Source organism: Rosa chinensis, chromosome 1 (assembly GCF_002994745.2).
Source record: "Rosa chinensis cultivar Old Blush chromosome 1, RchiOBHm-V2, whole genome shotgun sequence".
Classification (NCBI taxonomy): Eukaryota; Viridiplantae; Streptophyta; class Magnoliopsida; order Rosales; family Rosaceae; genus Rosa; species Rosa chinensis.
This window is the reverse complement of record NC_037088.1, coordinates 42,120,011-42,147,951: the sequence shown is the minus strand read 5'-3', so window position 1 is coordinate 42,147,951 and position 27,941 is coordinate 42,120,011. Positions and strand designations below refer to the sequence as shown.

Below are 27,941 nucleotides of genomic sequence, written 5' to 3'. Positions count from 1 at the left end.
CTGTTGGGTCTTGGGTTAGATTTTTAGCAATTAAGCTTTACGGTTGCTGTTTTAAGTTTTAGGTTTTTTATTTCTAATAATTCTCTTTTCTGTGGAATTCCATACACTCTTGCGCGTTCTATGTGTTTAGTACACCTTTACTTATAGTTTTAGTGGGCATCAACGAGCATCAGATGTTCAATAAGTGGCCTATTCTTATGTACCACTGTGTACCTCCACGTCTTTTTATTCAAATATGTCTACAGATAGCAGCATAAGAGTGTAATGATCATTGCGGAGATGATTGTCGCCACGCCACGATTCAAAAATTTTTTTTTTTGGTCTGAATTGTTATCTCTGATTTTCTGATAATAAAAATGGAACAAATAAAAACGGCGGCAAAAAAAAAAAAAAAAAACAGATAAGAACGTTTCGGTGCCGAGGCTCAATTCCCTGAAACCAACTCGTCTCTTGAGCCAACTTGCTCTCACAATCCCAAAATCCCACATTCGAATCCAAAAATGCCCAAACACTCTGATCCCTCAGACGAAGAAACCCCCGAGGACTCGAGCTCAGGCTCGGAGGAACAAAACCCACAAGATGGTGGTGTTCCAGAGTACGAGAAGCAGAGGCAAGCGAGAATTGCACACAACAGGGCCAGAATGGAGGCTCTGGGTCTGCCCAAAATCGCTTCCTCTCTAATGGGTTCGGCCCAGAATGCGACGAAGAGGAAGAGGAAGGGAAAAGCCAAGGTCTTGGAGGAGGACGACGATGATGAGTATAGGCCTGAAGAGGCTTCTTCTAGTGAAGACGAAGCTAATGATGAGGATTTTGAGGATGAAAAATCATCTAGTGCACGTAAGAAAAAGGTTATTGATTTTTACCTCTGTGTGTCTGGAGATTTTACTATGTGGTCAAGATTCATATTACTGGGAGTTTCAGGGAAGATTGTAGCTTCAGATAATTTAAATGAACTATAGAAAAGCAACATGAAGCATGAAGTAGATAGTTCTGATTAACCCTTTTAACTAATCTAGCGTATTTTCAACTTAGAAGGCTATAAACCACAAGCAAAGTTGCTAGTGCAGTGAGGCTTGGACTATGCAAAGTTGGGTCTAGATGGGTATAGATTGTTTCAGTGAGGATGCTGCACCAGAATTTTAAGATAGTATTGTTGATGTGCTTGTAAACAAGGCTTCAACAAATATTTGAGCATGATCAGACATGTAAATTTGAATGCTTGGTTTGGGCAGGCTTTGTTTAAATTCATTTTTATAGGTCTAGAAGGCCATGTGCAATGACATAAGCTAGACTATATGGCTGACTTTTTTGATTCTGTTTTTGCTGAATGCCGATCTTGGTGAAGAATAAAGGTTCAAAACCTAAAAAGGCTCGTTCAAGAAGAAGTAGTTTGAGCAACTCGGATTACCTTGATGATGATGATGAGGCATTGAAGCAAGTGAGTGTCAATATCATTTTAAATACATATAACTTTGTGTTGCCAGATTAGACGCATTAGAGTATAGAGCCATTAACCAACTCCTATGATGCTGGTCCTTGGGGATTACCAGGAAACTATACTGATTCATTTGTATTTATATGCAGGCAATTGCTCTTTCATTGCAAGATTCTGCTGTTTCAGGTGTGGTAAAAGCTAATGTTAATGAAAGAAAAGGAGAGAATCAAATTCAGCAAGATTCAGGGAGGAAGAGGAAAAACTCGGTTTGTTATCTCAAACGCAAGATGCTTCACCATTTTCCTTTTTTGTCCTCATCTAAATTGTCCCATCTTTGATTTGTATCCAGCAGTTTGCTAGTCGGCTGCAGATGACAGAGGATGAGTTTGTTTTGCACTTCTTTCAGTTTGATGGTAAATTATATTATCTCCATCTTGTGTCTGTGGTGTGGTTAGGGCTTTATCATTACTCTTGATTTGGGTAGTTTAAGGAGAGACAATGACTAGTTGCCCATCAGCCCTTTTAATGTCTTCTAATGGTAAATACCTGAAATGGAACCAAAAATTGGCACCGGTTAACATAAACCCCACTGCAATACCAAAACACTATCACGGCTTCAGAACATACGAACCTCGGAAGTGTTAAAGACTGGTCGTATATGAAAGCCAATGGTAGAAAGAAATAGTAAGGATAATAACACAAGACTGGTTAGTCTAGTGATCGGCTGATAATTAGTTTCCCTCATGCCATTATGAGTATAGATTAGCAGAAAATTGAAAATTTTTAACTACACATTGGAGATTCTTGGGCATGAGCACACGAGCATTGTTTGCAGAAAACCCACTGCTAAAATAGGTGGTGGTGTCTGGGTTTCACATTCTTATTTCTAATATGCTCTTGTGGCACATTCTCTTTGTGGATGTTGTTCTTTCATGAGATTTACATAAAATAGGGAAAAGAAATATAATTAATGTACAACTTTTTAGTGAATGATAGGTAATCTTCTTAAAAGCCTGAAACCTTATTAGTAGACAACAGTTATAGACTTGAACTCTTTAACTTTCCTAAAAGAAGTATGCGCCTTTCAATTCTTGATCTTGGATGTTGATGCGGAACTCCTGGCATGCAGAGAAATGCAATGGGGGAATTTCTGCTAGAGATTTAGAAAGAGTAGCTATTGCTCATGATTTTATGTGGACTGATAAGGAGGTGGCTGACATGATTCATCTCTTTGATAGTGATGGAGATGCAAAGGTCGGTACCTGCCGTCCTGAATGTTCCTTTGGATATTTCCTTGTACTTGATCAAGTCACTCTTGCAGTCAACTTTTGTAATCTCGGTTACATTGTATACATTACTGAAGCAAAGTCTTTTTTTTTTTTTTTTTAAATATGAATTGCAGCTAAGTCTTGAAGATTTTCGGAAGATTGTTGTTCGCTGCAACATGATAAAAGCACCTGAAAATTCATGATGGATTCAGAGAGATGATGGACCCATATTTGGAGTATATAGCATGTCACGATCCTCAAATCCAGGGTGATTAATGAGTTGATATTTTGAACCAACTCAACAGCTTCAGAGAATTATAAGTTAATTTTACCATCTTTAAAGACTGAAAGCAGAGATTATTTTTTATGAACTCATAATGCAAGTTTGCTATCAGTTAATTTTCTGAGTACTGCTCTTCTTTCATTTTCTTTTTATGGCAAGCTGTATAGGGTACTGAGATTTTGGATGCTCATCATCTTCTGGCCACCTTGCCATTTACATGATCTGATGCATGGAAGAGACAGATGCAACTCTTGCATCTGAGAAAAGATGGGAATTCCGACCTTGGTGCATCCAAATAAGGCCACTGTATACTTGAACTCATACTTTGGTTATTATAATATAAATACATACTCAACTTGTTAAGGATTGCGATTCTAGCCCATAATATGTATACATTAAACAAACGTAAAAGTTTATGACATTTTTTCTTCAATCACCTGTTATATAGTTTTTCTTTCAGTGAGTTGTTCACAACGAAGTTATACATAAAAAAGATACATAATTACTAATAATATAAAAGCTCCATCCACAAATGCCAAATTGCACAAACAGATACGAGCCCCAATTGAAACCAAGTCAGTCACCACACAATAAAAAACTTTTGATTTCCCTGACGATTACAAACCCATTAGACAACAACACCTGCTGATACAATTGACAAAAAAGTCTCCTCTAAATGGTCTCACGTTTCACATGTTTCTAGCTTCAATAAAGATTGGTAAAACACAATAACCAAAGTTACTGCTAGTCAATCACACATTCAAATTTTTTCTTTTTTTTTTCTTTTTTCTTTTTACATTTCTCTGTCTAGCAAATAGAGTGCCACAGGAATATGAAGAGTCTCTGCTGGTCATGTCTTCTTCAGAATGTACCCCAAAATAATGCCAATCAAACCCACTATAACAACATATATAAATGCAATACCACCACGGCTTGTGTTGGCCTCTCTCCTCAAAAGATCCTGGACAGGAAATAACATCATTTAGCTACATTTATACGGGGTTAAACTAAAATATCAAACTACTCAACAAAAGTAAAAATTGCCCAAACCAGTACCAATCCCCTTATTTTATGTGCAAGAAAAATTCAAGTATATAACTAGACGGTGGAGCTACTAACAATCGAACTGTAAACTTAGCTTACAATGTAAACATAATTTGCTAATCTCATCACCTTTGTTTATTTTCAGTAACAGCTTATAAAGAGATGAGTGGCAAAATTCCAATGAAAGTAGGAAACTTACACATTATAGAATAGATAAGGACAGCATTTGAACTATGACAAAATAACCAAGGACTCGGCTTTTGACACATCCAGCTAGTCCTTCCAACATGTACCCCTGATCCTTTCTCATAGTAGAGCTTATTCATAATAAACAGATTGTAGAAATTCTAAAGGTGGTTTAAGATTTAACTTCTGCTAAATCATTAGAGGAGTTTTCCGGCTGGTATACTCGAGATATGAGTAGAAGTATTGGTCAAATGTGAACCATATCCCAATCTTAACCCAAACAGTCATATTCAACCCTTCACCTCACAAGAACCAACAACAGAGTAGCACTTAAAAAGTCAAATAAAGTGGGGTTATGGGTGGGTGAAGGAAACTGAATTAAGATGAAACACTGGTATCTTTCAAAGGTTTCAGTAAAAGAGTGCAAATCAGAACCATATGGCCAGTCATATTGAAGATGTAGACCTTCTTTTTACACTTCAAACCACAAGGACAGCAAAGCATTAATGGAGTTCTATTAGTACTCTATAACAGAATTCTGTGATGTTGTCGTCACCTTCACCAAAAGGCTCATTGCTTATAGGTAGACAAGTTATACAGCTTAACTGTGTAAAGTCGACATTTGTAATATTATCATAAGTATATTGGTTTCACGAAATATCTACTGTCAGTTAAGTTGGACACAACAGTTAGGGCAAAAGATAATATTAAAGACGCTGTGTTTTCAGTGTGCATTAAAACATTAAACATCTAGTTACACATCCTTTTACGAATGCAACATAGGCATCGAGAAGTTTAGCAGTAGCCTTCCCATACCAGAATGATGCTTTTCTAAAAAAAATAACACTCAATAAAATTAATAATGCAACCCATTTAACTTAAATGAACAAGTCTCACAAGCATGAAATCCTGAAAACTTTTAGAATCTTTTGTTCAATGAAGAAAATCATATCAAGATACAATTCCGGAAAGAGAGAACGAACAAAGTGCCAAAAGTACAGAACTACAGATACGTCTCCCATAAGCCCCCAATAACATCTATTAGAAATATGGACAAAACATTCTTACCAGTTCTTGTTGAAGCCTATTATTTTGCTGAATAGCAGAATTTCTCTCATCGGTCAGCTTCGCAATAAGAGTCTTAGCCTGAATTTACAGATATTACTTGCGAAATTAACATTCCAGCATATAATTGACAAGCTCATACCATTGAAAAGTATGCAATGTCAATGCTAGGACAAATGATGAATATAATGTACAATGAACATCCAAAATGGTTATACGAGATTCAAAGTGACTCTAAATGGCAAACTTAAAATAATTACTCAGGTCTAAACGCAAGCTCATTATAATGTAGTGGGAAAAGTGCATCTGTCTCTAACTTAGAATGCAAGGCTTAGAGACTAATAAAGTCCCATACTCCTCAAAATCTACACCGAGAGAGGAATTAACAACTAAAGAATGGTTACTGAGGGGGTAATGTATTTAGGAAAGAAGGAATCTAATGGAAAACAGGCCGGGGACTCTGAATGTTTGAAATAACTTCACAAGATATAGCAAACTCTGGGTTTTAGCCAACTCAGGTAAGCACAACCTAGAGTCACCATTTGGACATAGAATGCAATTTTCAAGTTTTCTAGATCATTAAGATGCTTTGCCATGACATAAAAGGCAGTTTTAAACTCTGAAATTGGGAGTTCCTTGAACTGTTCAAACTCTAAGGGATAGTTAAACCTGAATGGCTACACACTTGGATAGGGTCAGAAGTCCAACGAGTTTCACAAAATGCTATAGTATTTTACATCTCATGCACCATGAATGTATTGATAACTGACTTTTATAGCATGAAACCAATTTATTAGTTATACCGTACTAAACAAACAAACAAACAGAATCATAAATCATGCATCAACAATCAATATTATTAATCATAATTTCCTCAAAAGACACGGCAAGTCACATCCATATAAGTCCCTTAATTTCAACATCCAATATACCACATGGTTTAAACTAAAACAAAATACCTCAGAGTTATCTTGAGGCTCATGTCTCTCGCCAAAAGCTCTTGGAGCCTAAAATTACAGAACAGCAAGATAATCAATTAAAGTGAAAACAGAAATAGAAAGGTGAAAATAAAAAATTTCTTTCAACTCTTTTGCAAGCCCATGAAGTACTCACAGCTTTGAACTCAGAATCATTAAAATTCCCATTGTCCACTGAAGCCCTAGGTGATGAACCTTCCTCTGAACCTTCCCGAACCGGAGATGGGGGCCTAGGCGGGTCAACATAGTTAACCTTCAACTTGCACTCTTCGACATTATGCCCGGACTCCTTATTGAACTACACATTCACACAAACACATGTATATATCAGCAGCACTAAATCTCAAATAATAACACAAAAAACCATACACAGTAATCTACCTACCATCTCTGGGGTGATATCCTTGGTAGTAGCCCCGGGGTTGGTAACTACACTCTGAAGAAGGAACTTGTCCTTGCATTGCATATCCGACGGCTTCTCCTTTTGCGCTTGCATAGTCACTACTCTCATACACAAACCATGTTACTCGTAGGGATAACATCACACCACTAATTAAAGCGAAATTCGCAACGAAAACGAAACTAATCAAGCTCGAAATATAGTGTGTACCTATAACATCACATGTGGACCTTGGCAACACAACCCCAGTGTTGGGTCTTACACAATACTTTTTGGGATTTGTTGTCTTTACCTATAAAAAATAAAAATAAAAAAGCATCCAAATTCACAAAAATCAACCCAAGGACCAAAGTTTAAGGAAGCATAAGAACAGTAGGGAATAAAAATTAGCAGAAATTAATGAAGTGGAATCGAGTTACCTTAAAAGCCACATAGTCATCGGTCTTGTTGGAGAGTTGCAGAGAGCACGAGATCTGCTTCTTCAGTTCAACTTGGGTTATCAAAAAAACACAAAAGGGTGAAATCAGAAACAGTGAAAACATAGAAAAAACAAGAACAAACGGATCTGAAAGCGAAAGAGTTTAAGAGGGTGAGTTTGAAGAAGACGTACAAGGGAATTGGAGCTCTTGGGGTTCGATGTTGAGAAGCTCGCCGGTGCTCATATTGGAAGCGATCGGAGTGAGGACGGAGAAGAGGTGGGTGGGTGGTTTCCGGGTGAGGTGGGCGGTTTCCCGGTTGAGGGATTCGAATGAGTAGGGGGTTGGGAAAACTCGAGAGATGCAAAGCAGGAACAGCAGCAACGTGGGACTCTCGTGTCTCTTCTTCTCTTTCTCTTTCTCTTTCTTTCAAGTCTCTCGGGTGTTTTGGTTTGTCACCGGTTGCTCCGGTTCTGATCAAAGCGGTTTTATACTTCACGTAATTTTGGAGGATGAAAGTGATAAAAGAAAAGAAGGTTTTATACTTCACGTAATACCCTAATATAACGTTATAATAAATGACAATATCTTGTTACAAAATTACAATATGTTTTTTTTATCACACCCGACAATATATGTACTTAAACTTCATTTCTAATATCTTCATTCATCATTAAACCTTAATGCTTTATTTTTGTTCATCTTCAATCATTCTCATGCTATGCTAACAGAAAAAGACTCCGACACAAGGACGAAGTTAAATAGAAAAAGAATACGAGTTTAACCCTTGTACCATTGGGAAAGAGTATTTTGAGTACTGTAAATGGGTGAATTAAGTAAACTTAAAATTAAAAAATATATGTATGGTGAGAAGAGAATTTAGGGTGGATAAAGTGGTTAGTAGGTTGGCAATAGCCACACTTTTTTTTTTATTAAAAAAATTAAGAGTGTAATAAACTGCAATTACAAATCGGTTATCCACTAAGAAATTACAATCAACAACAGACGTCAATTATTTTAGGTAACTAAACTTGGAAGAGAAAATAACCAAATTGACCAAAATAGTTAGCAATAATTAGGACAATTGACCACATAGAGAAATATTGAGTGGGTCATTCCAGAATATTCAGATCACATCGCTGTAGGCCAGTACTAAAACAAGGCCGTAAGTCGGTAGAAAACTGGATCTATTAACAATAGATCAGTTACCCAGATCCAAGCACCCACCGGAACCTATGATGACAACACTAAGATTATGGACTTATTTGAGATCGGAACATAGACTTAGAAACTAAAGACAATTAAAAGCCTCAGACAAACGATAACTATAAACTGAAAAGCAACCATTAAAACACCCTGCTGATAATGATTTGTAGCTTCGACCACACATCGCTATGCCAATCCACACCACATGGATAGCGATCTGCATTTGCTAATCCACCGATCACCACATGCTTCCCTACCTGCTTCAGACGGATCAAGAACTACACTTGAAGATCCACGGATCTCAACAGCTTCTTCTCTGACATTTCACTCTCCATCTACAAATCATCTCTGACAGCAACTGTGTCAAACAGATGCCAGATCTCAATAGCTTGGTCTGTCTGACGATGCCAGGAGGCACAGCCAAACTGAAGAAAAAAAAAAAAAAAGGAGGCTTGAATTTTTTCCCCCTCTCTCTAATAGCTATGATTTTGGTAAAGTTGTCCACAGTTGAGACACTATCTTTGAATTTATTTTTTTTTTTTTATTAAATTCAGTTTACTCACCTAAACTTTGGGGCTAAAATCAGTTTGGTCCCTCTTTTTGAAAATTCATCTTGTTGGTCCCTATACTCTCAAATGACATCACCCGAGTCCAAAATTTGAATTTGACTCGAAAGATGACGTCATGTGCTGAGTTGGAACCGACATGGGGGCCCACTTTTTAGATTTTTAACCCCACAAGAAGGGCAAAGTAGACATTTCCAATTTTTCTAATTTTTTTAATCTTTTTTTTTAATTTTTTTATCTTTTTTTAATTCTCTCTCTCTCTCTCTCTCTCTCTCTCTCTCTCTCTCTCTCTCTCTCAGCCTTCAAGGCCCAAGCTCCACTGAGCCTAGAAGGAGTCTCAGCCTTACCCACATCGCCAAATCTGCTAGCGCCGCCACCGCCTACTTGGTCACCGCCTCTACTTCCACTTTAGTTGTCGCACTCACCACAAAACCTGCCTCCGAGACTAGGACCACCACTCCAATCACCAAAACAAATCTGCGCAAACACAATCCAATCTGGAGAGATCCAAACACTCTTCTGCCACCAACCATCATCATCATCCTCGACAATGATACCACCACCAACGCCGCCGCCCATAGTATGGAGGCTAACCACCAGCACCAACCAAAAACCTGAAAGCCCAATTTTCCGATCAGACCAACTTGAGTATAAGGAATCTTGCAGCCCCACGTCGACAGCACCACCCTGCCCCTGCATCGAAGAGGAGAGTGGACTCAGCGCCGTGGCTCGTACTCGGGTTTGCGTCCGTAACCCGATCCATACTCCGATTCAGGCGCTTGGTACTCCAGCTTACGACCGTAACCCGATCCATACTCCGATCCGGGCTCCTGGGATCCATACTGAGGTCTACTGGGCCTGGATCCATACTCTCCTCCACCTTCTGCACCCTCCTCATGATCAGGTCGTCCACCAAATTCGGGTCGGGGCTTGGGACGCTGGTAGCCTGCTGTACTCGTTATTGAGGGCCTCGTCGGCATAGGCAGCGGGCTCACTATAGGAGGATAGATCGGGGCATTCGTAGTCGTCTTGATCTGCGAGAGAGAGAGAGAGAGAGAGAAGAAAAGAGATTTTTTAAAAAAAAAAACAGAGAGAGAGAGAATATAGAGAAAAAATTAAAAAAAAAGAGAAAAAAATTAGAAAAATTGGAAATGTCTACTTTGCCCTTCTTGTGGGGTTAAAAATCTGAAAAGTGAGCCCCATGTAGGTTCCAACTCAGCACATGACGTCATCTTTCGAGTCAAATTCAAATTTTGGACTCGGGTGATGTCATTTGAGAGTATAGAGACCAACAAGATGAATTTTCAAAAAGATGAACCAAACTGATTTTAGCCCCAAAGTTCAGAGGAGTAAACTGAATTTAATCCTATTTATTTTGTTCCTTTTTGTTATGACAAATAACACGTTACTATAACAGAGTGAATTTAGCTACTTCAACATATTATATTGACCGTTATCAACTGTGAACAATAAACATTGAATCCCCAATTTGGCAGGCATGTCTTCCAAAATCAGAGGTCCACCAAACAATAATGAAAGCAAATTGCCCAAGGTCGGTAAGCTAAAAAGGATAAGCCTCATGGCAAGGTCAGGGAATCACAGTGTTCACCTGCTGGGCCTTCACATGGGGACAAGGCGGCTCGCCAACAGGGTGTTGAGAATCTTTTTAGTTCCATCTTTGGTAAACGCCCCTATGACCTTATAATTAACAACCGATAATGTCTTTTCCGGCCGTCATTATGATCTCTGCAACATTGAGGATGACTCTAGTTCTCATGGTTGTCATGAAGAAGAGATGGAGTTTAAATTTATCCCAGTTAATCGTTATGCCCCTAGGCCTAGGCTTCGCTTGGATCATACGTTAGCTTGTGTAGCGGATTCTCCTAGAGCTAGTTGGTAACCTGGGTTTTGCTTCGGCCTCTTGGTGGCAACTGTAGGTATGCATGGCCTTTTTGGCATCTGATGATTGATGTGCTTCTTACATAGCGGGAGAAATTCTGGTGGTGGCCTCAAGGCTCTAGTGGACTAGTTCTCTTCTTATTGATCTGTATTGTTACTGGCAAACTGCCTTATAAATTACACGCATGGATGTGTAGTTTCGCTAGCTAGGTCTGAAGCTTTGATGGGCAAAACATGAATGAACTCTGCATAGAGTTCAAGTGAGGCAAGATTGTTGGCAGTGATCATGATTCTCAAATTATACAAACCCTTCACGTTTAGATCTTTCAAACCAAGTGATGGACCAATAAAAAATAACCCTGAGGGTACATAGCAGTCTCGGAAGCTCAAGCTTTCAAGTAGTAAACAGATAGAGAACAACTGAACAAGCATGGGAAGAAACTTACTCTACCAACACCCAGAGTAAACAAAGACTTGGTAATTGTTTGAGTACCCCCAACACACTCAGGTTTGCAAACGCAAATGCATTAGAGTTGATGCTCTCAATTCTGAAAACAACTGGTATATATGAAAATTCATAACCGTCGTAATACAAACCCTTCACACGTCAAAAGTAGTTTAACTGTTTAAGTCAAGTTAAAGTGCTTCAACAGTTCAACTCCCATTATCAAGTGTCGAACTCCAATCCTTCCTAGTTCCTACGATCAGAAGATACCTTGAAAGAGTCTACCTTCTTACCGAGGTATAGCTGCAAAAATCTGGTCACACGTATTGCAAAGACTTGCCTTTGATTAAGGCTTTTTCATAACTGTCAAGGCCTGCAAGAAGAACATCCTTGGTAGTGCTTCCAAAAATGCTTGGATTGTCCAAAGTTGTGCCTTGTTAATATTGCATCCAACCAAAGGTGGCTCCACCGGTGCAATACCCTGCTAGTATCAACTACATCTTTTATGGCTAACCTTGAAAATATGGAGATCAATGATTACATGTGCCAAATGGAGCAGGTGATGGGAGGGTAGTGCATATACAACCAGTGATAAAAAAGAACATAACTCAGATCATCTCCAAGAGTTACTGAAATTGCTATTTGCTGCATATATCAGAATGATAACCTGCTTCAAAATTTGTTTGAACTTGAAGTCTGCACGACGATATCCCTCTAAATGTATTAAATCTATTTTTCCTCAAAATGCTATATCTCCTCTTGTTAATGAGACAACATGATTCAACCAAATAGACAGATAGATTACTGTAATGTATAACACAAGATGACATCTCTTTTCAGTATACTCCTTGATAGTTCAGAGATATACAGTACATGTACATTCATTACTTTATATGAACAAAGCAAAAGAATAGGGTTATTAAACCACATATTTCTTCACCTACAAAAACAAACAATATTCAAAGCCACAGAACTATGTATATAGAGTACTAAGTATCACCAGGAGGCGATGGTTGCTGACGATATCGACTAGCGAAGCCTGCAAACCAAGCAACCCTCATCAACTGCATACCAAGAATCAGAACCCACCAGGACACCAGTCCTCTAATTGTATGCATCATCCATGCTGGTGCAATGATTTCAGTTCCAAGCTTCAATCCTCTCATCAGCTGCAACAAACGGTAACCCTCATAAACCACAGGGGTTACCAGCCAAACCGGTGACTGCCAATTCCAAGTCAGCATCTCAGTCAAAATCTGTACTGCGATAAGCAGAAGATAGGGACCCAATAGAACTGCAAATGAGATGGGAGGCAACTGGGGTTGAAGGAAACCCTGTTGGGATCCATAAGCCATCATCAGGGGGATGATAAATCCAGTCACAGTTGCAACTATATTCCAAAACTTGTAGCTAAAGGGAGGTTTGCTTTTGCAGGCCAGTGCTGAAGTTTTAGGCCGGGCTATCGAATCAGCCATGAGGAGAAAAAGGGTTGCACCAAGATTAAAAATGCAATCAAGTCCAACCAAAGCAAGTAGGCTTGCTATGTTGGGGCCAAGAAATATGGAAGATAATGGTAGCCACAGTGTTGGCAACATGCCAGTGAGGAGGAGAAAAGAAGGGCCCAGAAGCCACATTGGCCATTTGAGGACCTGAAGCTCGGTTCCTGTCTGATTACTTGCGGCATTAAGCTTTTCACTGTTGGTATCTGGTGCTTCGGCAGTGGTAGCAGAGGAAAGGGTTTCAAATATGTTGGTGGTTTTATTCAAAAAGTTATCACTGGCACTGTCCGTGGGGGCGTATGTGTCAGATGAGGGATCCCAGGAAGACAGTTTTGTGCAGCAAACAGGGGGACTTTTTATCTGAATGTGAGGGAAAGTGCGTAAATGTACTGAGTTTGAGCTTTTTAACAAGTTCAGGGTTCGAATATGAAGTCTGGGAACGGTATTGGTAGACATCATGAATGGAGCTCGAGCTAAAGATGCCATTCTATTGTTCATTGTCGAATATAACAACTTTGAGCAAGGCCTACTCTTATCGCTCTGAAACATGTAAACATACAATTTAATAATTTATAGGAAAAAAAATAGTAGAAAAAACAAGACAAGCAAAGGAAATCTTAAGAGAAAACTTAATGGTCCCTGAATTCATATGATTTACTCCGAGCAGGTAAAAAGGGCAGCCGAAAATCTATGAACTTCTGAAAGTCTATGAACTTGAGACAGATAATCTTAACCTAACACTCAACAAGAAATTTCTTTAAACAGCTCAAAAGGGCAGCTCTACCACAACTTCACACAATCTCATCTTAATATTGGTATGCAAGATTTACAACAATGGATTGATTCATCATTCTGGAACATCGAAATGCGCCTTCCAGTATGGCAAATGAAGCATAGAACCTAATTCACTACACTGGCTATTATGTAAGACCACCTAGAGCCTTGGTGGTGATGCTAAACTACTGGAAAATCCAAAGCACCGGTCTCTTTGGGTAATCAAGTTGGACCTTTACTAAAGGCCATAAGTTGAACAGAGAATAACAACATCTCATACTATAATTTCAGGCCAACAATTTTCAATAAAAAAAAAAAAAAAAAAAACCCCTTTTCTTATTTCCAATCAACTCCTCGTATTTTTTTTTCGTAGCAGCCAGAAAATAGAACACAAAGCAAAAACATGAAGATAAAGAACACAGAAACAACAGAGAGGGCACTGAAAATTAGGGGTCAGAATTGGGTTTACCTCTCTGGAAGCGTTCCTGTTGTCCTTATCGGGTCAATCTGAGAATGAATTGCATGGTCCACGAACGACCTCGGAGAAGAAGAAGGTTTGGTTGTGTCTCTCAAATTTCAGACAATTGATGAATTGATATTGGGTGACCGCTGACACCGGTAACAGCTAAGATGGCGGGCATCTATTTGGCATTTCGGAATAAATCCCATCAATATTAAAAATTCATGAAATTAGGAATAATGGATTTTTTCGATGGAATTCGGATTAATGTTCGGGTTCACTGTATTTTAACTTCAGAATTTTATAATCCAACCGTTCATATTTTAGATTACTCTTTAAAGATTAATTCTAAAAAAAATCAATCGAATCAGAGATCGTTTAATCATTCAATTGAATCAAATAAATAGACAATTTTGAATTATACATAAATGAACAATTAAAATGTCTCTAATTTGATTAATTTTTTTTATATAGAGTTTATTTTTATATTATGTTGTAAAACATGAGATAAAAATACATTAATCACAACGGAGGTAAATGAGCTCATCACTAAAACTAAAAGGGTACCTAAATTGGAGAACATGTACATTTCACCTATATCAACAAATGGATGATTCGTTATGAGAATTTTAACATGTTCAACGTAGCTTAGTGACACCAAATCAGTTTATAAAAGGGTATTGTTACTATTGTACGTCTCCTCAAACCTTGATCTTAAATCACCTGTTCATAAGAATTTTACAAAGTTATTCTCTCAAAGCTTTGACTATATTCCTAAAATGACACCAATTTTATCAAATTTTGTAGAACCACAAATAAGAGATCGAACTTCAAAATCACTATGACAAAGTCTAGAGTAGCTTTTAATTTTCGAATTCACCACGAAACAATCAAATTTAAGCTTAACTTTACATGCCAAATTTAGAGACCAAATGAACATTTGATTTGACCTCAGTAGGATGTGGACTGTCGACCACAATTTGCTCCAACCATCGAAGCAACATATATATGGATGACTTTAACAAGATACGGTGTGATTTCAAATGTACATGTGTTTTGATTAGTTGAATCCACCAGCTCTTCTAAGCCAATGTAGCACGAGTAGGATTAGTTAGCCTGCTAATTCCCAATCTTCCCAAAGCCTCCGGCAGACATAAATATGTCTAAAGCCACAGTCACAGAGGGTCTGGTCTAAGTTGAATTGAGGAAAAAGCAAAACACCAAAGTCCATGCTTATTCTCTGATCTCTTTTTTTGTTTTCTTTCTTGTTGATGGCAGTCTCGATCTCTTTAGTTTTTCTTATGAGAGGCAAGCATGATGAGATGAGCAAATGGTAGAGTGGAAGTAGCATCAACCTTACTTTATTGTGAGGATTTGATTTTCGGGGATTCTCTTAAAGACGAAGATAAAAAAAACTTGGGCACTTGCTTCTTGGCTCAATGATTCTTGTTCCAGCTCCATCCAAGTAAGTGACGAAAAACTAGCTAGCTCGCAAAACAAAGATTTCTTTGTGTTTCAAGAAATCTCTGTCAGAATCCCAATTGTCAGGCATTTCCTACCTGCCTTTTAATCGATCATATAGATGGTTTCAATTTCTTTTTCGTAGATTTGTTGCTTGTTAGATCTTTACGATATAGATGTGGTCTTAAACCATAACCGTGATAACACATGTCAAATTCTCTAGCTAATGAAATATTGACCTGTGATCGATCCTCTGATCAACTCTAACATATGGTTTCTCCAACTATTATGAACCAAACCACATTACAAAAAGACTAATTACTAAAACGTACATAACTCTTCTCCTTGCTACCTAGTACCATATATGATAAGATATATGACAGTAGTCTGTAGCAGGTTCTCTGAAACGATTACATAAGAATCGTGTGATCATTTTCCAGTTCCTGTGCTATCCTGTATATATATTATATAAAGCTATCTCCAGTTTGTCTGCTTAACTCCCTAGCTACTAGCTCTCACTAGATTATTGCTATGGGAGGGTTGAGTTGGACTAACTGGATGAGATCCGAGTCTGCAGGCATGTTGATTGGTGGTAGAGAATACTGACTGTAAGTAGAGCTTCCTCTTCTAATTTCTTGCATTGTCAGTAGAGCTGCAACTGTGTTTCGAAATATTCCTTCCCCGCCAACTGTTATTGCTTCCCTTACTTCTTTTTTCCTCTCCTCTTCTTCCTCCACTGGGAACACTGCATCGATGCTGCCTTCACATTCCTTGACAAGCTTTGAGATAAGATCAGTGGTGAAGAAGGGCTGCTCTAGTATTTTTTGGATGAATGGCAAGCGCAGCAGAGCACCTGTTCTCTTGTCATACTTCTTCAGTATTTTGGCCAATCCTACACAAATCAAAAGTTCTTCTTAAGCATAATTATTATGCCTGAAAGATGTGATTTCTCACATTGTGGTTATCAATGCTTCAAAGGGCTTGTTTTTGGACAAACCAAGGCTTCCAGGATCAATTCAAGCTCCATTCTTAATGAAGTTTAGGTTATGTTAGAAATTTGCTTTGCTAGATACAACCTCAGAGTCTTGTTCATGTCATGTGAGCTATTGGGTGACACATGATAATTGGCCTGAAAGATAGCATGTGCCAAAATTTGATGTTACCTTCCGGTTGTTGGACAATATACTTTTCTTTTAGATATAATGTTCTATCACTCAACACTGTCACGTGATATAAATAGTCTCACTGAAATATTTTGTTATGATTTGATATTATTCATTGACTTTAAACAGTGTTATATGAGATGAAGCAGTACAACTGTACAACAATTCAAAGAATAAGATGACAAAGTCATTTTTTACGAAACTTGTATATAATCCAAAGTTATGTAAAACCCACGTGATGAATACGATCGAATTATAAAATGATGATATATATATATATATATATATATATATATATATATATATATATATATATATAGACCCGTTGTACCTACTTTCTCGTGCAGGAGGTCCTCATCAATCAACGACTAGCAAGTTACGTGGATGATTGATGCTTGATGTTTGATGTTTATCGTTAGATACTATTTAAGTATTTATCATGTGTTAGGAAAGTAGATCAAGACTTGCTCAAAATTTTGAAGGGAAGGGAATGAAATCAATGACACTAGGAACTAGAAGGTAACTTCTTGAGCTTCTGTAATAAAAATATTGAAGTGAGCTATATAGCCTCATTACCAATGGGCATGGATTACTACCTGTGTAGTTGATATTGCTGTAGTTGACCAAGAGCACCATTTCACCGTGGAAATCAACAATGTCTTTTCTAAGCTTCCCGACTTCATCTTCATATGTAGTCTTTGAAGCATGACTACCATTCGGTCCCCATGTGTCAGTTACTTTTTTAATTCTCTGCTGCAATTCCTTCATTCAGAGACCACAAGTAACAGTCACTTTTACTTTACAAGACCTATATATTTCCATTCATGTATACAAACATCCTTAACTATTTTCCAAAGTGACATATTCTACTTGTTGTTTGCTTTTCGATGACACTACAATCGATAATGGAGATAAAAAAAGATAGTTTAAACACTCTACAGTTAAATTATAGTATGATTTATTATTAACTCATACAAAGTTAAATTTACATAATAATTTTAGCCTAAATTCTTATAATTGTTCGAATAACCGTACGTCATGTATAAAATTCACATTTCATAAAGTCATTAGAAACTTTTATCAAAAATGAATTCATCAGAAAAGAAATAATACATCATTTTCGTGCAAAAAGAAAAATATAAGTGATTGAACTTTTCTCAGTTAAGATAAAATAAAATCTGGTTCACTCTGTTTTAGATTATAGAAAATTCGACTTTGATTTAGCAACCGAGTTAACCTGGTCAACCGAGTCAACAGAGTTGACTCAGCCAAAACCAGGAATAACTATTCATATGAGTCGGAATTAACAACTGACCAAGTCATACATGATGATCGGCCAACAGTGAAGAACAAGTAATATTGATTACTCTACAAATACAATCATTTTTTGTTTTGGGTCTGTACCATATAATGCGATCAACAACAAATTACTAACCTTATTCCGGATAATGAAGTCCTCCTCCTGCTCCATGAAGAAGGCATTGAACTTGTCGATCTCATTGTTCAACAGGTACACAAACTCCGCCTCCGCCTTACCGGACTTCCCATTCAACACCGCCGGAGCCGAAGAAATCAGCCTCACAAGCTTCTTCAAGTCCTTGTATGACAAGAACTTGTCACGCCAGCTCGGCAACGTCTCCTGCATTTGGTGCTTCAGCCTTTTCCCGAACTTCATCTAATACTGCAGGTTTCCGAAAACCCAAAATCGGAGTGGGCAGAAAGTGAAGGGTTTGGTGATGATGGTAGTGAGGGAGAAGAAGTGTGGGAGCGGGTGCAGGTTTTATTAGGAAAGAAGAAGGGCAGAATATTAGGGAGCATATGCTTGGCGTGATGTAAGGGCTATTGAAAGAGGTATAAATCAGTCATTTAAGGAAAGAGAATTGTTGGGCATATTCGGTTACTGTGTGGAGTCAGGTTACTTCTTTGTCACCAATATAATGGACTTTTGACTCCATCGAATTGTGCCATAATATGCTATGTCGTGATTATTGGAAGCTAAAAAGAGCACAAAGAGAAAGAGTCGTGTTAGTTCACCTGCCCTATTTATATATGTTAACATGCATTTCAGTTATTACAGAAGTAATAATGATAAATTGATATTTTTACATATCACATTAGTGAGTTGTAGGATAAGACTCTTTTATCAAACTATCTCGGGTAATTAATCTGATGGTTAACAACGATCGAGATGAATGAAATCAGCAGCAATGTCTCCGGCATCGAAGGGATGGAGGGGCAAAGATGGTGAGTTGCAATGGGGTTACAAACCAAAGAAGGACTGTTTAGACTTGTTCTTGTTATGTGGAACATGAGATGTGAGGGAAGAGTATGATTCTGAGGAATCTACCAAAGGTTGTTTCATCAAGGATGGAGTGTGGAAAAGGAAATATTGAGTATTGTAGAAATGTGACTTTCAAGAAAGTGTGAGAAGAGACCAATCAATGGAATATGGTGCCTTTTGAATTATGGTCATTTTCATGGTCGACTTTGACTATGTCAACTTGGTAAAGTTTTGGGTGAAAAAGAGCACGATAAAACTCTCAAGTTTTACTTGAGTTTACCTATATGCAAAGTCGATCGACTTGGCACATCGATCTTCCTAGTATATGGAATAATAATGGGATATTCATTAAGAAATAATAGGATGACTTTAAATAAGAAAAGGTGCGTACGTAGTAGATATGATAATGATTAAAGAAAGGTTGGCACTCACTCATCTTGGTATTCTTTTGTGAAAGGATTGAAGTCGAGTCCACGCGCGACTCCGGTGGTTAGGGTTCGTTCGACGCTACAAAGTTTGAGTTGACCGGTCATTAAAGCCGGGAGTTCTAGATTCTGGCAATACGAGTACAAGGTCCACGTCTAAATGTTTGAGATCATAATCTATCTACGTACTAGTCGAATTTAGGCTAGTTTGTGGTATATATGTTTAAGATGTTTCGTGATCTGGTCACTACGCTAGATAGAAGTATCGAATTTGAGGTTAATTCCAAGTATCATATTAACCATTAACATTTACAGGTGTATGCATGCATGCATATGTATTGGCAAGGCTTAATCAGTTAATTTCTTATGGTACGTGCACCACTACAAAATAGTGCTTATGGTAAAATAGTATCAAACATGTAAAACTCATTTTCTACACTCCTGCTAAACAGAGGCCAAAGGCGACATAATATCCGACAAGTAACGTGAGATGCATCAACCGCATATAAGGTGGAGCACGCATGGGCCTAGAAGGCTTGCTTAGCTAGAAGCCTAGAAGAGGTAGCCTAGGGTACGTACGTATTTTATATATTGTTGAACACAAGAGGATGATCCTAGAATATTATGAGTTTATGACTATGGAAATTGTCTATTAGCAACTGTTAAATTGCTTGGTGTTGAAAGCTCATGTTATTTCACGTGGGGATTGATAATCCCTGATCAAAGTAGCGGGAATCTTAATAAATCAACATAACTTGATGACAAAATATATGGACAAATATAAATCAATATACAATTATTCAAAAAAATAATAATAAATCAATATACAAATAAATACAAATAAGTAGATATGAATTCACTGTCTTGATCTTGTGAGAGAGACTTGCATATATATGCAGCGCAATGTCCTAACACAAAATTTCGTCCCCACACGTGTTGTGGTTGATAGTAGATGTCTGCCCCGCAAAATACAACTCTCATTGCAAGGCGTTGCACAGATGTCTTAAAACTTAGCGAACTTCACTTGTGTTTCTCTCAAGTGTTTGTAGAAGAAGAGATGTCAGAAACTAATGTATTTCTGCAATGAACCTTAACATCCTTTTTATATAGATTGAACAAGAAGACGCGACTGTTCGTTTAATTTGAAATTTGATTTGAACAGTTACAATCGTTTGGATCAGTTTACCCAAAATCAGTTTTTGTTTGTCTCTACCCGAATTTACAAAAAGGAAAAAAAAAATTAATATATATTTACATATAATATATCCAATGCAAAGGGGCATTGCCTCCCATCCAATGGGCATTCCCTTCGACTTTGTCCATTAAATATGTTTCTTGTGTAAACATATATAAAGAGAGCAAGCATGAGCCTTGTCTCCAATGTGGGGTCACTAAACCATTCCAAATTGATTCTAACAGCTCATACATGCTTAGCATAAGTATTGATCTATATACAGTCTCAGACTATGTCGCTTAATTTACACGTCACGAAGCTTACTATATTATTCACCATATGCAAGTAATATTCAGGTACGTATTTGCAAATCATGAATTTCATTGTCCTAATCTTCTTATGCATTTAATTATTGTATCCTATATGCTTGCTTAAAAAAAAAAACCGTGAAGAGAAATAAAATTCATGTTTGTAACAAATAGTTTATTTTCATATATTCAGCTTGAAAGTTCAATACAGGAATCTTTAATTTGCTATAATAAACATGCATATTTTACAGAACCACACAGATTCTTTACCAATATTACTGTAAGTAATTCCTGATCTTGATAAAACAAAAATACTAATCAGTAATTTGCTACGCAGTACCGTATATGATAAGATACATGACTCTAATCTGTAGCATGCATGTTCTTGATCCGAGAGGAATACATAAGAATCGTGTGATCATTTTCCAGTTCCTGTGCTATCCTGTATATATGAAGCTATCTCCAATCTGTCTGCTTAACTCTAGCTAGCTACTAGCTCTCACTAGAATATTGCTGTGGGAGGGTTGAGTTGAACTAACTGGATGAGATCCGAGTCTACAGGCAAGTTGATTGGTGGTAGAGAATACTGACTGTAAGTAGAGCTTCCTTTTCTGATTTCTTGCATTGTCAATAGAGCGGCAACTGTGTTTCTAAATATTCCTTCCCCGGCAACTGTTATCGCTTCCTTTACTTCTCTTTTCCTCTCCTCTTCTTCCTCCACCGGAAACACTGCATTAATGGTGCTTTCACATTCCTTCACAAGCTTTGAGATCAGATCAGTGGTGAGGAAGGGCTGCTCTAGTATTTTTTGGATAAATGGCAAGCGCAGCAGAGATCCTGTTCTCTTGTCATACTTCTTCAGTATTTTGGCCAATCCTACAGAAATCAGAAGTTGTTTTTAAGCATACTTATCTTATCATGATGTGATTTCTCACATTCTGGTGCTATCAATTAATGCTTCACCAGGCTTATTTTTGGATAAATCAAGGCTTCCTGGATCGATCAATTCAAGTTCCATTCATGAAAAAGTTTAGATTTTGTTAACTATGTGCTTTGCTAGCTACCGCCTTGAAGAGAAACTCGGGAAGGGTTGTTCATGTTATGTGAGACTGTTGAGTGACAATAATGATTCGCTTAAAATATAGAATATGACAAAATTTGATGTTAGCTTCCATTTGTTGAACAAAATGCTTCTTTTGAATGAATTGTTTTATCACTCAACACTGTCATGTGATAAAAACAACTCACTCAAATATTTTGTTTTGACTTTATATAACTAATTGACTTTAAACTGCGTTAAAAAGATCAAGTAGTACACAATTGAAAGAATAAAATGACATCAATTTTTTATGGGACTCATGTAATTCAAAGTTATGTAAAAGCGGCGTGACGAATACGATATAATCATAAAATGATGTGATATAGAACTATTGTAACTAATACTTTCTCATGCATGCATGAGGTCCTCATCAATCAACGACTAGCAAGTAACTAATTAAATGTTCGTGGATGATTGAGGGTTGATATTTATTTATCGTTAAATATTATTTACTAGTGTGTTAGGAAAGTCTATCAAAACTTGCTCAAAATTTTGAAAGTTAGGAAATGACTAGCTAGGAACAAGAAGGTAACTTGTTGAATTCCTTTTTTTTTTTTCTCTGAAAAATTTAAGTGAGCTATTTAGCCTCATCACCCATGGCTTGATGGCCATGTAATACTACTACCTGTGTAATTGATGTTGCTATAGTTGACCAAGAGCACCATTTCGCCGTGGAAATCAACAATGTCTTTTCTAAGCTGCCCCACTTCATCTTCATATATAGTGTTCGAAGGCTGACTACCATTGGGTTCCCATGTATCAGTTACCTTTTTTATTCTCTGCTGCAATTCCTTCATTCACAGAATATAAGTTGCAGTCAGGTTATACTGTACAAGTCCCTGTACACCCTCAACTATTTCCTAGAGGGTGTACGTAGGATTGACATGCATGTTCTTCTCTTTGCTAGCTTTGCGATCTTAAATATCATGATGATCCATTCTCAAATGCTATATATTACACATAATTTTTTAATCATAAATTGTTCTTGATGCTGTTTAACTTTACGTGAAGCATGAGCTTAAACATTTGTGGTTGTTGTTAAACACACAGGATTGCCAGGACAAGATTCCATTTTAGGATCAGTACGTGATTACAAAAGAAAGAACAGATATCTTTTATGCAAAAAGGATGAGGCCAGTCTTCCACATATACATATATACCGAGTCAGCAGAGTTGACTCAACCAAAACCAGGAAAACAAATGATGCGAGTGATCAGAACAACTCATCTTGATCGGCAACAGAAAAAGATAAGTAATTAATATAATGTTGGCCTCTCTCTGATCGAACTTTCTAGAACAATAGATACACAACAATATATATATCAGCTGGTTTGCTACTATAACTTTCTCCTACAAAGTTATTAAATAACCATTGTTTTGGTATTTCTAGGTCTTTCCAATGTACTAGTGTTGGTTGTGTGTGTGTATTAAATCTAATGCGTTCAAGAAGAAAACACAAACCTCGTTCCGGATAATGAAGTTCTCCTCCTGCTCCATGAAGAAGGCATTGAACTTGTCGATCTCATTGTTCAACAGGTACACAAACTCCGCCTCCACCTTACCAGAATTCCCATTCAACACCACCGGAGAAGAAGAAATCAGCCTCACAAGCTTCTTCAAGTCATTGTATGACAAGAACTTGTCCCGCCAGCCCGGCAACGACTCCTGTATTTGGTGCTTCAGCTTCTTGCCGAACTTCATCTAGTACTGAAAGTTTCTGAAACCCTAGAATGGAGTGGGAACAAAGTGAAGGGTCTGGTGATGATGGTTGTGAGGGAGAAGAAATGTGGGAGGGTGAAGGTTTTATCAGGGAAGAAGGGTACGTAGAATATTGGGGAGCATATAATTATGCTTGGCGTGATGAAGCGGCTGTTGGAAATTGGGCATATTCGGTAACTATGTTGGAAAGAGATTTGTGACCAATGGACTTTCGACTCCATGGAATTATGCCATAATATGCTATGATGTGATTATCAGAAGCCAAAAAGAGCACAAAGTGAAAGAGTCGTGTTAGCTCACCTGCCCTATTTATATATGTTTACACTTCCGTTATTACAGAGGTAACAATGGTAAATTTGATATGTTTACATACCATGCACGTTAGTGAAATGTAGTAGGAAAACTCTTCTGTCAGGCTGTCGTATTGCGTAATGTGACTGATCAAACTCTTTTGCCAAATAAGGTTTTTTTTTTTTTTTAGAAATATTTGCCAAATAAGTTAACGAGTGAGATGAATGAAGTCGGCACACTGATCTTCCTAATATATATGTATGGGATATTCAATAAGAAATAATAAGATGACTTTGAATAAGGTATGTCGTAGCTAGATATGACCGGCACTGACTAAATAAAGGGATGGCACAACTCATCTTGGTATTGTTTGGTGAAAGGATTGAAGTCGAGACTCGAGACCATGACTCCGGTGGTTAGGGCTCGTTCGACAGTACCAAATTTGAGTTGGTCGTTATTAAAGCCGAAGGTTCTAGATTTTGGCGATGCCGACACAAGGTCCATGTCTAAATGCTTGAGATCGAAGAATCTATATATGTTTCGGGTCTAGACTAGGGCTAGCTAGCTCGTGGTTCCATTTTCAATGTCCGAGATGTATGGTGTCCGGTCCCGACTCTTGAAGTATCGAATTTGAGGTTCGAAGTACCTTCTTAAGTCTTAAATATTAACATTTACGTCTAAGTGTATGCATTTATGTATTATTGGTCAATGCTTATGGTATGTGCACTACTATAAAAGAGTGCTTATGGTATGTTTGTATCAAACATGCATAAGTAGAACTCACTTTTTACACTCGTCTATATGCCAAACACAGGCGAAAGGCGACATAATATCCGACAAGTAACGTGAGATGCATCAACCATATTTAAGGTGGAGCATCCATGGGCAGAGAAGGTTTGCTTAATTAGTTACGTTGAAGAGGTACGTATTCTACATCTTGTTGAACACAAGAGGAGATCCTAGATATATTATTATGACTTTGGAAATTGTCTAGCTGGTATCTATTGTTATTGCTTCCTTGGTGTTGAAAGCTCATATATGCTTAGCATAAGTATTGACATCTATATATATATATATATATATATATATATATATATATATCTGTGTGTGTATACCTATTATTCCTAGTGATGTATTCATGCTTTGTAACCTTCTAAGTGCATGTACATACGCGCATATATGCATATGTAATGATTTTAGTCAAGATCTTAGGCATAAATCTCATTTTTTTATTCGTATACAAATGTCGATTCTTTATCCCATTCCTAAAAAATTGTATATTTGAACTTTTTTTATAGAAATAATTTAAGTCATTCTTCCATCGATCTAGCTGTACGTTTACAAGTTTGGCGATGTGCATGTACAACATGCATGAGATATCTGAGACCTTATGAATTAGCTGAAGTTGGTTGTACTTGAACTTAATTATGAACTGAATTGTAAGTTATTAGTATCAGATTTCCTTGGTGTATTAGGGAAGTGCTCTTCAAGATTTCGGAATATCTTCACCGGCCTGGCAATTGTTTGGTGTAATGGAGAGCAGGAGAGGGGTGTTCTTTCCTTTGTCACTAAAGAGTGAGCCATGACCAAAAAAAAAAAAAACAAGATACCATATAATTAATGATATATAAGATACCATCAAGTTGTAGCTTTAAGTTGTTTTTGAATTCAATCCGTTATGGATACTAAGACAAGTGATATCGAGCATGACCTCCTCGATCTGCAAAATTTTCTCAAAACGCCTACCACTTTATCACAAATGATTAATAGTGAAAACAGAACGAAAAGAATCGGACTCCACTGCCGCGCGGGAGGCCAAAAGCAACGTTAAGGCAAAGATCGAGTCATCGAACAAGTCGTTTCCAACTACCAGGCTACTAGCTTAGCTAGAAATTAGGAAATTGACTCGAGGCCAAAAGGCAAAATTATTCTGATCATTCTAATGACCTTGGCTACGTAGTGGGAGATATATATCAGACTTGCCTTGAATAACTTACCCGGTTCTACTATTCATTGCGTAAAACTGTAAATCGGCATGGCAATGGAGGAATAGCACGTATAACTCATAGGTTTATTAGCAGAGTTGATAGATCACGTCCGACTGATTCGTTAAATTCATAAGCCAAATTTTAATTAGATGATTCTGTGACAGAGTGTTTTTTGCGATATTCATAACTCTATCCAATATGTCTATTGCATGTAGCAGGCAAACAACCACATAATTGAGTATTGGATGCGAGTTTTCAATTGTAAAAGAAAATGAAAGCATACTGAGTTTTCTAATTTTTGTGGTTGAAAGCACATTAGCTCCTTTTGTCATGCTATATATAATAATTCATTAAAGCTGTTGTAAATGTCAAATATTGCTTTTGAGGATTCTAACGCCATTCCATATTTCAGTAATTCAGTTGAAGATGGTATAAAACGAAGGTCCAATTATATAAACTATATCAGTGTAAAAAAATGGTTACCTTAAAGTTAACTACTACAAGATGTTTGATAAAATTTTATAAAACAAGTTATTTATGAAGTTACACTATTAAGCTGTTGCTTATAAAATTTAGTAAGACAGTTTTCATAAGCTAAAAACTACAACTGCTTATATTTTAAGTCAAGCTATCCCAAACTAAGGCCCAGTTTAGCCTGAGGTGATTAATGTAAAAGTAGTTTTAGCTGTGCTGTAAGAATAATCAGCTGTTAAATTAAGTAGCTGAGTGTTTTGTAAATTCTGCTTTTAAAAGTGTTGTGAGTACAAAAGCAGTGTTTAAGTGTTTGGTGAACTTTGGTATAAAAGTTATGTGAGTTTAGTCAATGACCAAGAAGGACATGAAAAAATTTAAGGAATTAAGATGAGATTAATTTTATTTCTCAATAAGTAGTCACTACTACAAAAATTGAATCAGACGACACCTCTCAGACGACGCATCATAGTTTTCCGTCGTCTGATTGATTTTTATTTTTTTGTACGTCGTTTTTATAAAATTCGTCGTCTGATATGGAATTATGAACTAGTTCACAAGACGTTTAAAGATAAAACTATTCTGTGACCCTCAAAAAAATTGAGCGGCAAGTTTCCCACCATGTCTGTGGTGCCAAACATCGTCTCAAACCCCAAATTTTCTCCCAATATGTATTAATCATATGACGAGAAACAATAAAACTGTGGTCTGATTAATATGTTTGGCAGAAAGGAAGAGATGTTTCACCATCATTTTTCTCCAACTCCCCAACGAGGGAAGTCAAATTGATAGGAGGCAAATTTCAAATTTTAAACTCATGTACTCAGACAACATTTTTATAAAATTCTGTTGTGTGAGTCTTTGTAGGGCTTGTCCAAATTCATAGGGCATGGCTTAAGACCCTACACTTAAGCCAAAAAAATAACAAAAATAACAACATATCGACCCAAAATCCAAAACCCTCACTCCTCACCCTCGACAGCCCCTCACGCCTCAGTCTCTCTCGACACAAACCCAAAATCAAAACTTTCACTCTCTCTTCGACAAAGCTCTCTCTCTCTCCTCGACAAACCCTATCTCTTCTTTGACAAACCCCACCAAAGCGCTCTCTCTCTTCGACAAGCCCCGACCATATGGGTTATTCGATTTGGGAAATAGCGAAGGCCTTCATCGACGACCACTCCGAGCTCACCGCTGACCTCTACACCCAGGCCATCGTTGTCGATCCCAACAACTCCGACTGCACTCAGGCCAACATCAAATCCAACAATCTCACTGGTAAAAACCCCTCCTCTCTCTCTCTCTCTTGCAATTTCCTAAGCCTGTTCTTCGTCGTCTTCTTGTTTTGTTTCTGAGACCTAAAATTGAAGAAATTGAATCAGAGATAGGAGACCTCAGATTGCCAGGGCTTTGAAGTTTTCTCAATTAGATAGTTGTCTCACCTTGTTTACGTTTTCATGGTGTTCTTCTCTCCTATTTGTGAATCTTCGTCGCCATTCTCTTCTGGATTGTTCAAGTTCCTGAATTTCCTCATCTGGGTCTCATTCAATTTTTTCTGTTCTTCAATCTTCTGGGCCGGTGAGTTTTCTCATCTGGGTCTCCTTGTTTTCTCAATTTCAAGTTTTCTGGGATTGAAAG

At 37.5% G+C, this 27,941-nt stretch overlaps 5 protein-coding genes across 8 annotated transcripts; 1 reads left to right on the top strand and 4 right to left on the bottom strand.

Annotated features, from left to right (window-relative positions):
• Positions 1 to 388: 388 nt before the first annotated feature.
• LOC112176299 (uncharacterized protein DDB_G0283697) lies at positions 389 to 3,366 on the top strand. 3 transcript variants are annotated; one of them, XM_024314155.2, is made up of 6 exons: positions 389 to 848; positions 1,346 to 1,438; positions 1,585 to 1,701; positions 1,788 to 1,848; positions 2,565 to 2,689; positions 2,838 to 3,366. In XM_024314155.2, exons 1-6 carry the CDS (start codon positions 501 to 503, stop codon positions 2,904 to 2,906), a joined length of 813 nt encoding a protein of 270 aa, XP_024169923.1. In that variant the 5' UTR covers positions 389 to 500; the 3' UTR covers positions 2,907 to 3,366. The 3 variants fall into 3 exon arrangements, with proteins under 3 accessions (XP_024169923.1, XP_024169913.1, XP_024169928.1); XM_024314145.2 differs by having other exon boundaries at positions 1,785 to 1,848; XM_024314160.2 differs by lacking the exon at positions 2,565 to 2,689 and having other exon boundaries at positions 1,785 to 1,848.
• Positions 3,367 to 3,551: 185 nt separating this feature from the next.
• On the bottom strand, positions 3,552 to 7,536 carry LOC112176316 (vesicle-associated protein 1-2). The gene is made up of 8 exons (XM_024314170.1): positions 7,269 to 7,536; positions 7,078 to 7,148; positions 6,869 to 6,950; positions 6,644 to 6,759; positions 6,395 to 6,556; positions 6,241 to 6,288; positions 5,285 to 5,362; positions 3,552 to 3,947 (listed from the first exon to the last, which is right to left on the bottom strand). The coding sequence occupies exons 1-8, from the start codon at positions 7,318 to 7,320 to the stop codon at positions 3,837 to 3,839; spliced, it is 720 nt and encodes a 239-aa protein (XP_024169938.1). The 5' UTR covers positions 7,321 to 7,536; the 3' UTR covers positions 3,552 to 3,836.
• A 4,455-nt stretch (positions 7,537 to 11,991) lies between these two features.
• On the bottom strand, positions 11,992 to 14,121 carry LOC112181833. Of its 2 annotated transcripts, none has more exons than XM_024320228.2 (2): positions 13,920 to 14,121; positions 11,992 to 13,233 (listed from the first exon to the last, which is right to left on the bottom strand). In XM_024320228.2, exon 2 carries the CDS (start codon positions 13,185 to 13,187, stop codon positions 12,180 to 12,182), a length of 1,008 nt encoding a protein of 335 aa, XP_024175996.1. In that variant the 5' UTR covers positions 13,188 to 13,233; positions 13,920 to 14,121; the 3' UTR covers positions 11,992 to 12,179. The 2 variants fall into 2 exon arrangements, with proteins under 2 accessions (XP_024175996.1, XP_024175995.1); XM_024320227.2 differs by having other exon boundaries at positions 11,992 to 13,229; positions 13,933 to 14,119.
• A 1,480-nt stretch (positions 14,122 to 15,601) lies between these two features.
• LOC112186156 (SPX domain-containing protein 3) lies at positions 15,602 to 18,386 on the bottom strand. Its single transcript, XM_024324513.2, has 3 exons — positions 17,983 to 18,386; positions 17,144 to 17,309; positions 15,602 to 16,276 (listed from the first exon to the last, which is right to left on the bottom strand). The coding sequence occupies exons 1-3, from the start codon at positions 18,220 to 18,222 to the stop codon at positions 15,903 to 15,905; spliced, it is 780 nt and encodes a 259-aa protein (XP_024180281.1). The 5' UTR covers positions 18,223 to 18,386; the 3' UTR covers positions 15,602 to 15,902.
• A 2,571-nt stretch (positions 18,387 to 20,957) lies between these two features.
• Positions 20,958 to 23,599, bottom strand: LOC112182029 (SPX domain-containing protein 3). The gene is made up of 3 exons (XM_024320460.2): positions 23,296 to 23,599; positions 22,460 to 22,625; positions 20,958 to 21,611 (listed from the first exon to the last, which is right to left on the bottom strand). Exons 1-3 carry the CDS (start codon positions 23,533 to 23,535, stop codon positions 21,238 to 21,240), a joined length of 780 nt encoding a protein of 259 aa, XP_024176228.1. The 5' UTR covers positions 23,536 to 23,599; the 3' UTR covers positions 20,958 to 21,237.
• Positions 23,600 to 27,941: the final 4,342 nt, after the last annotated feature.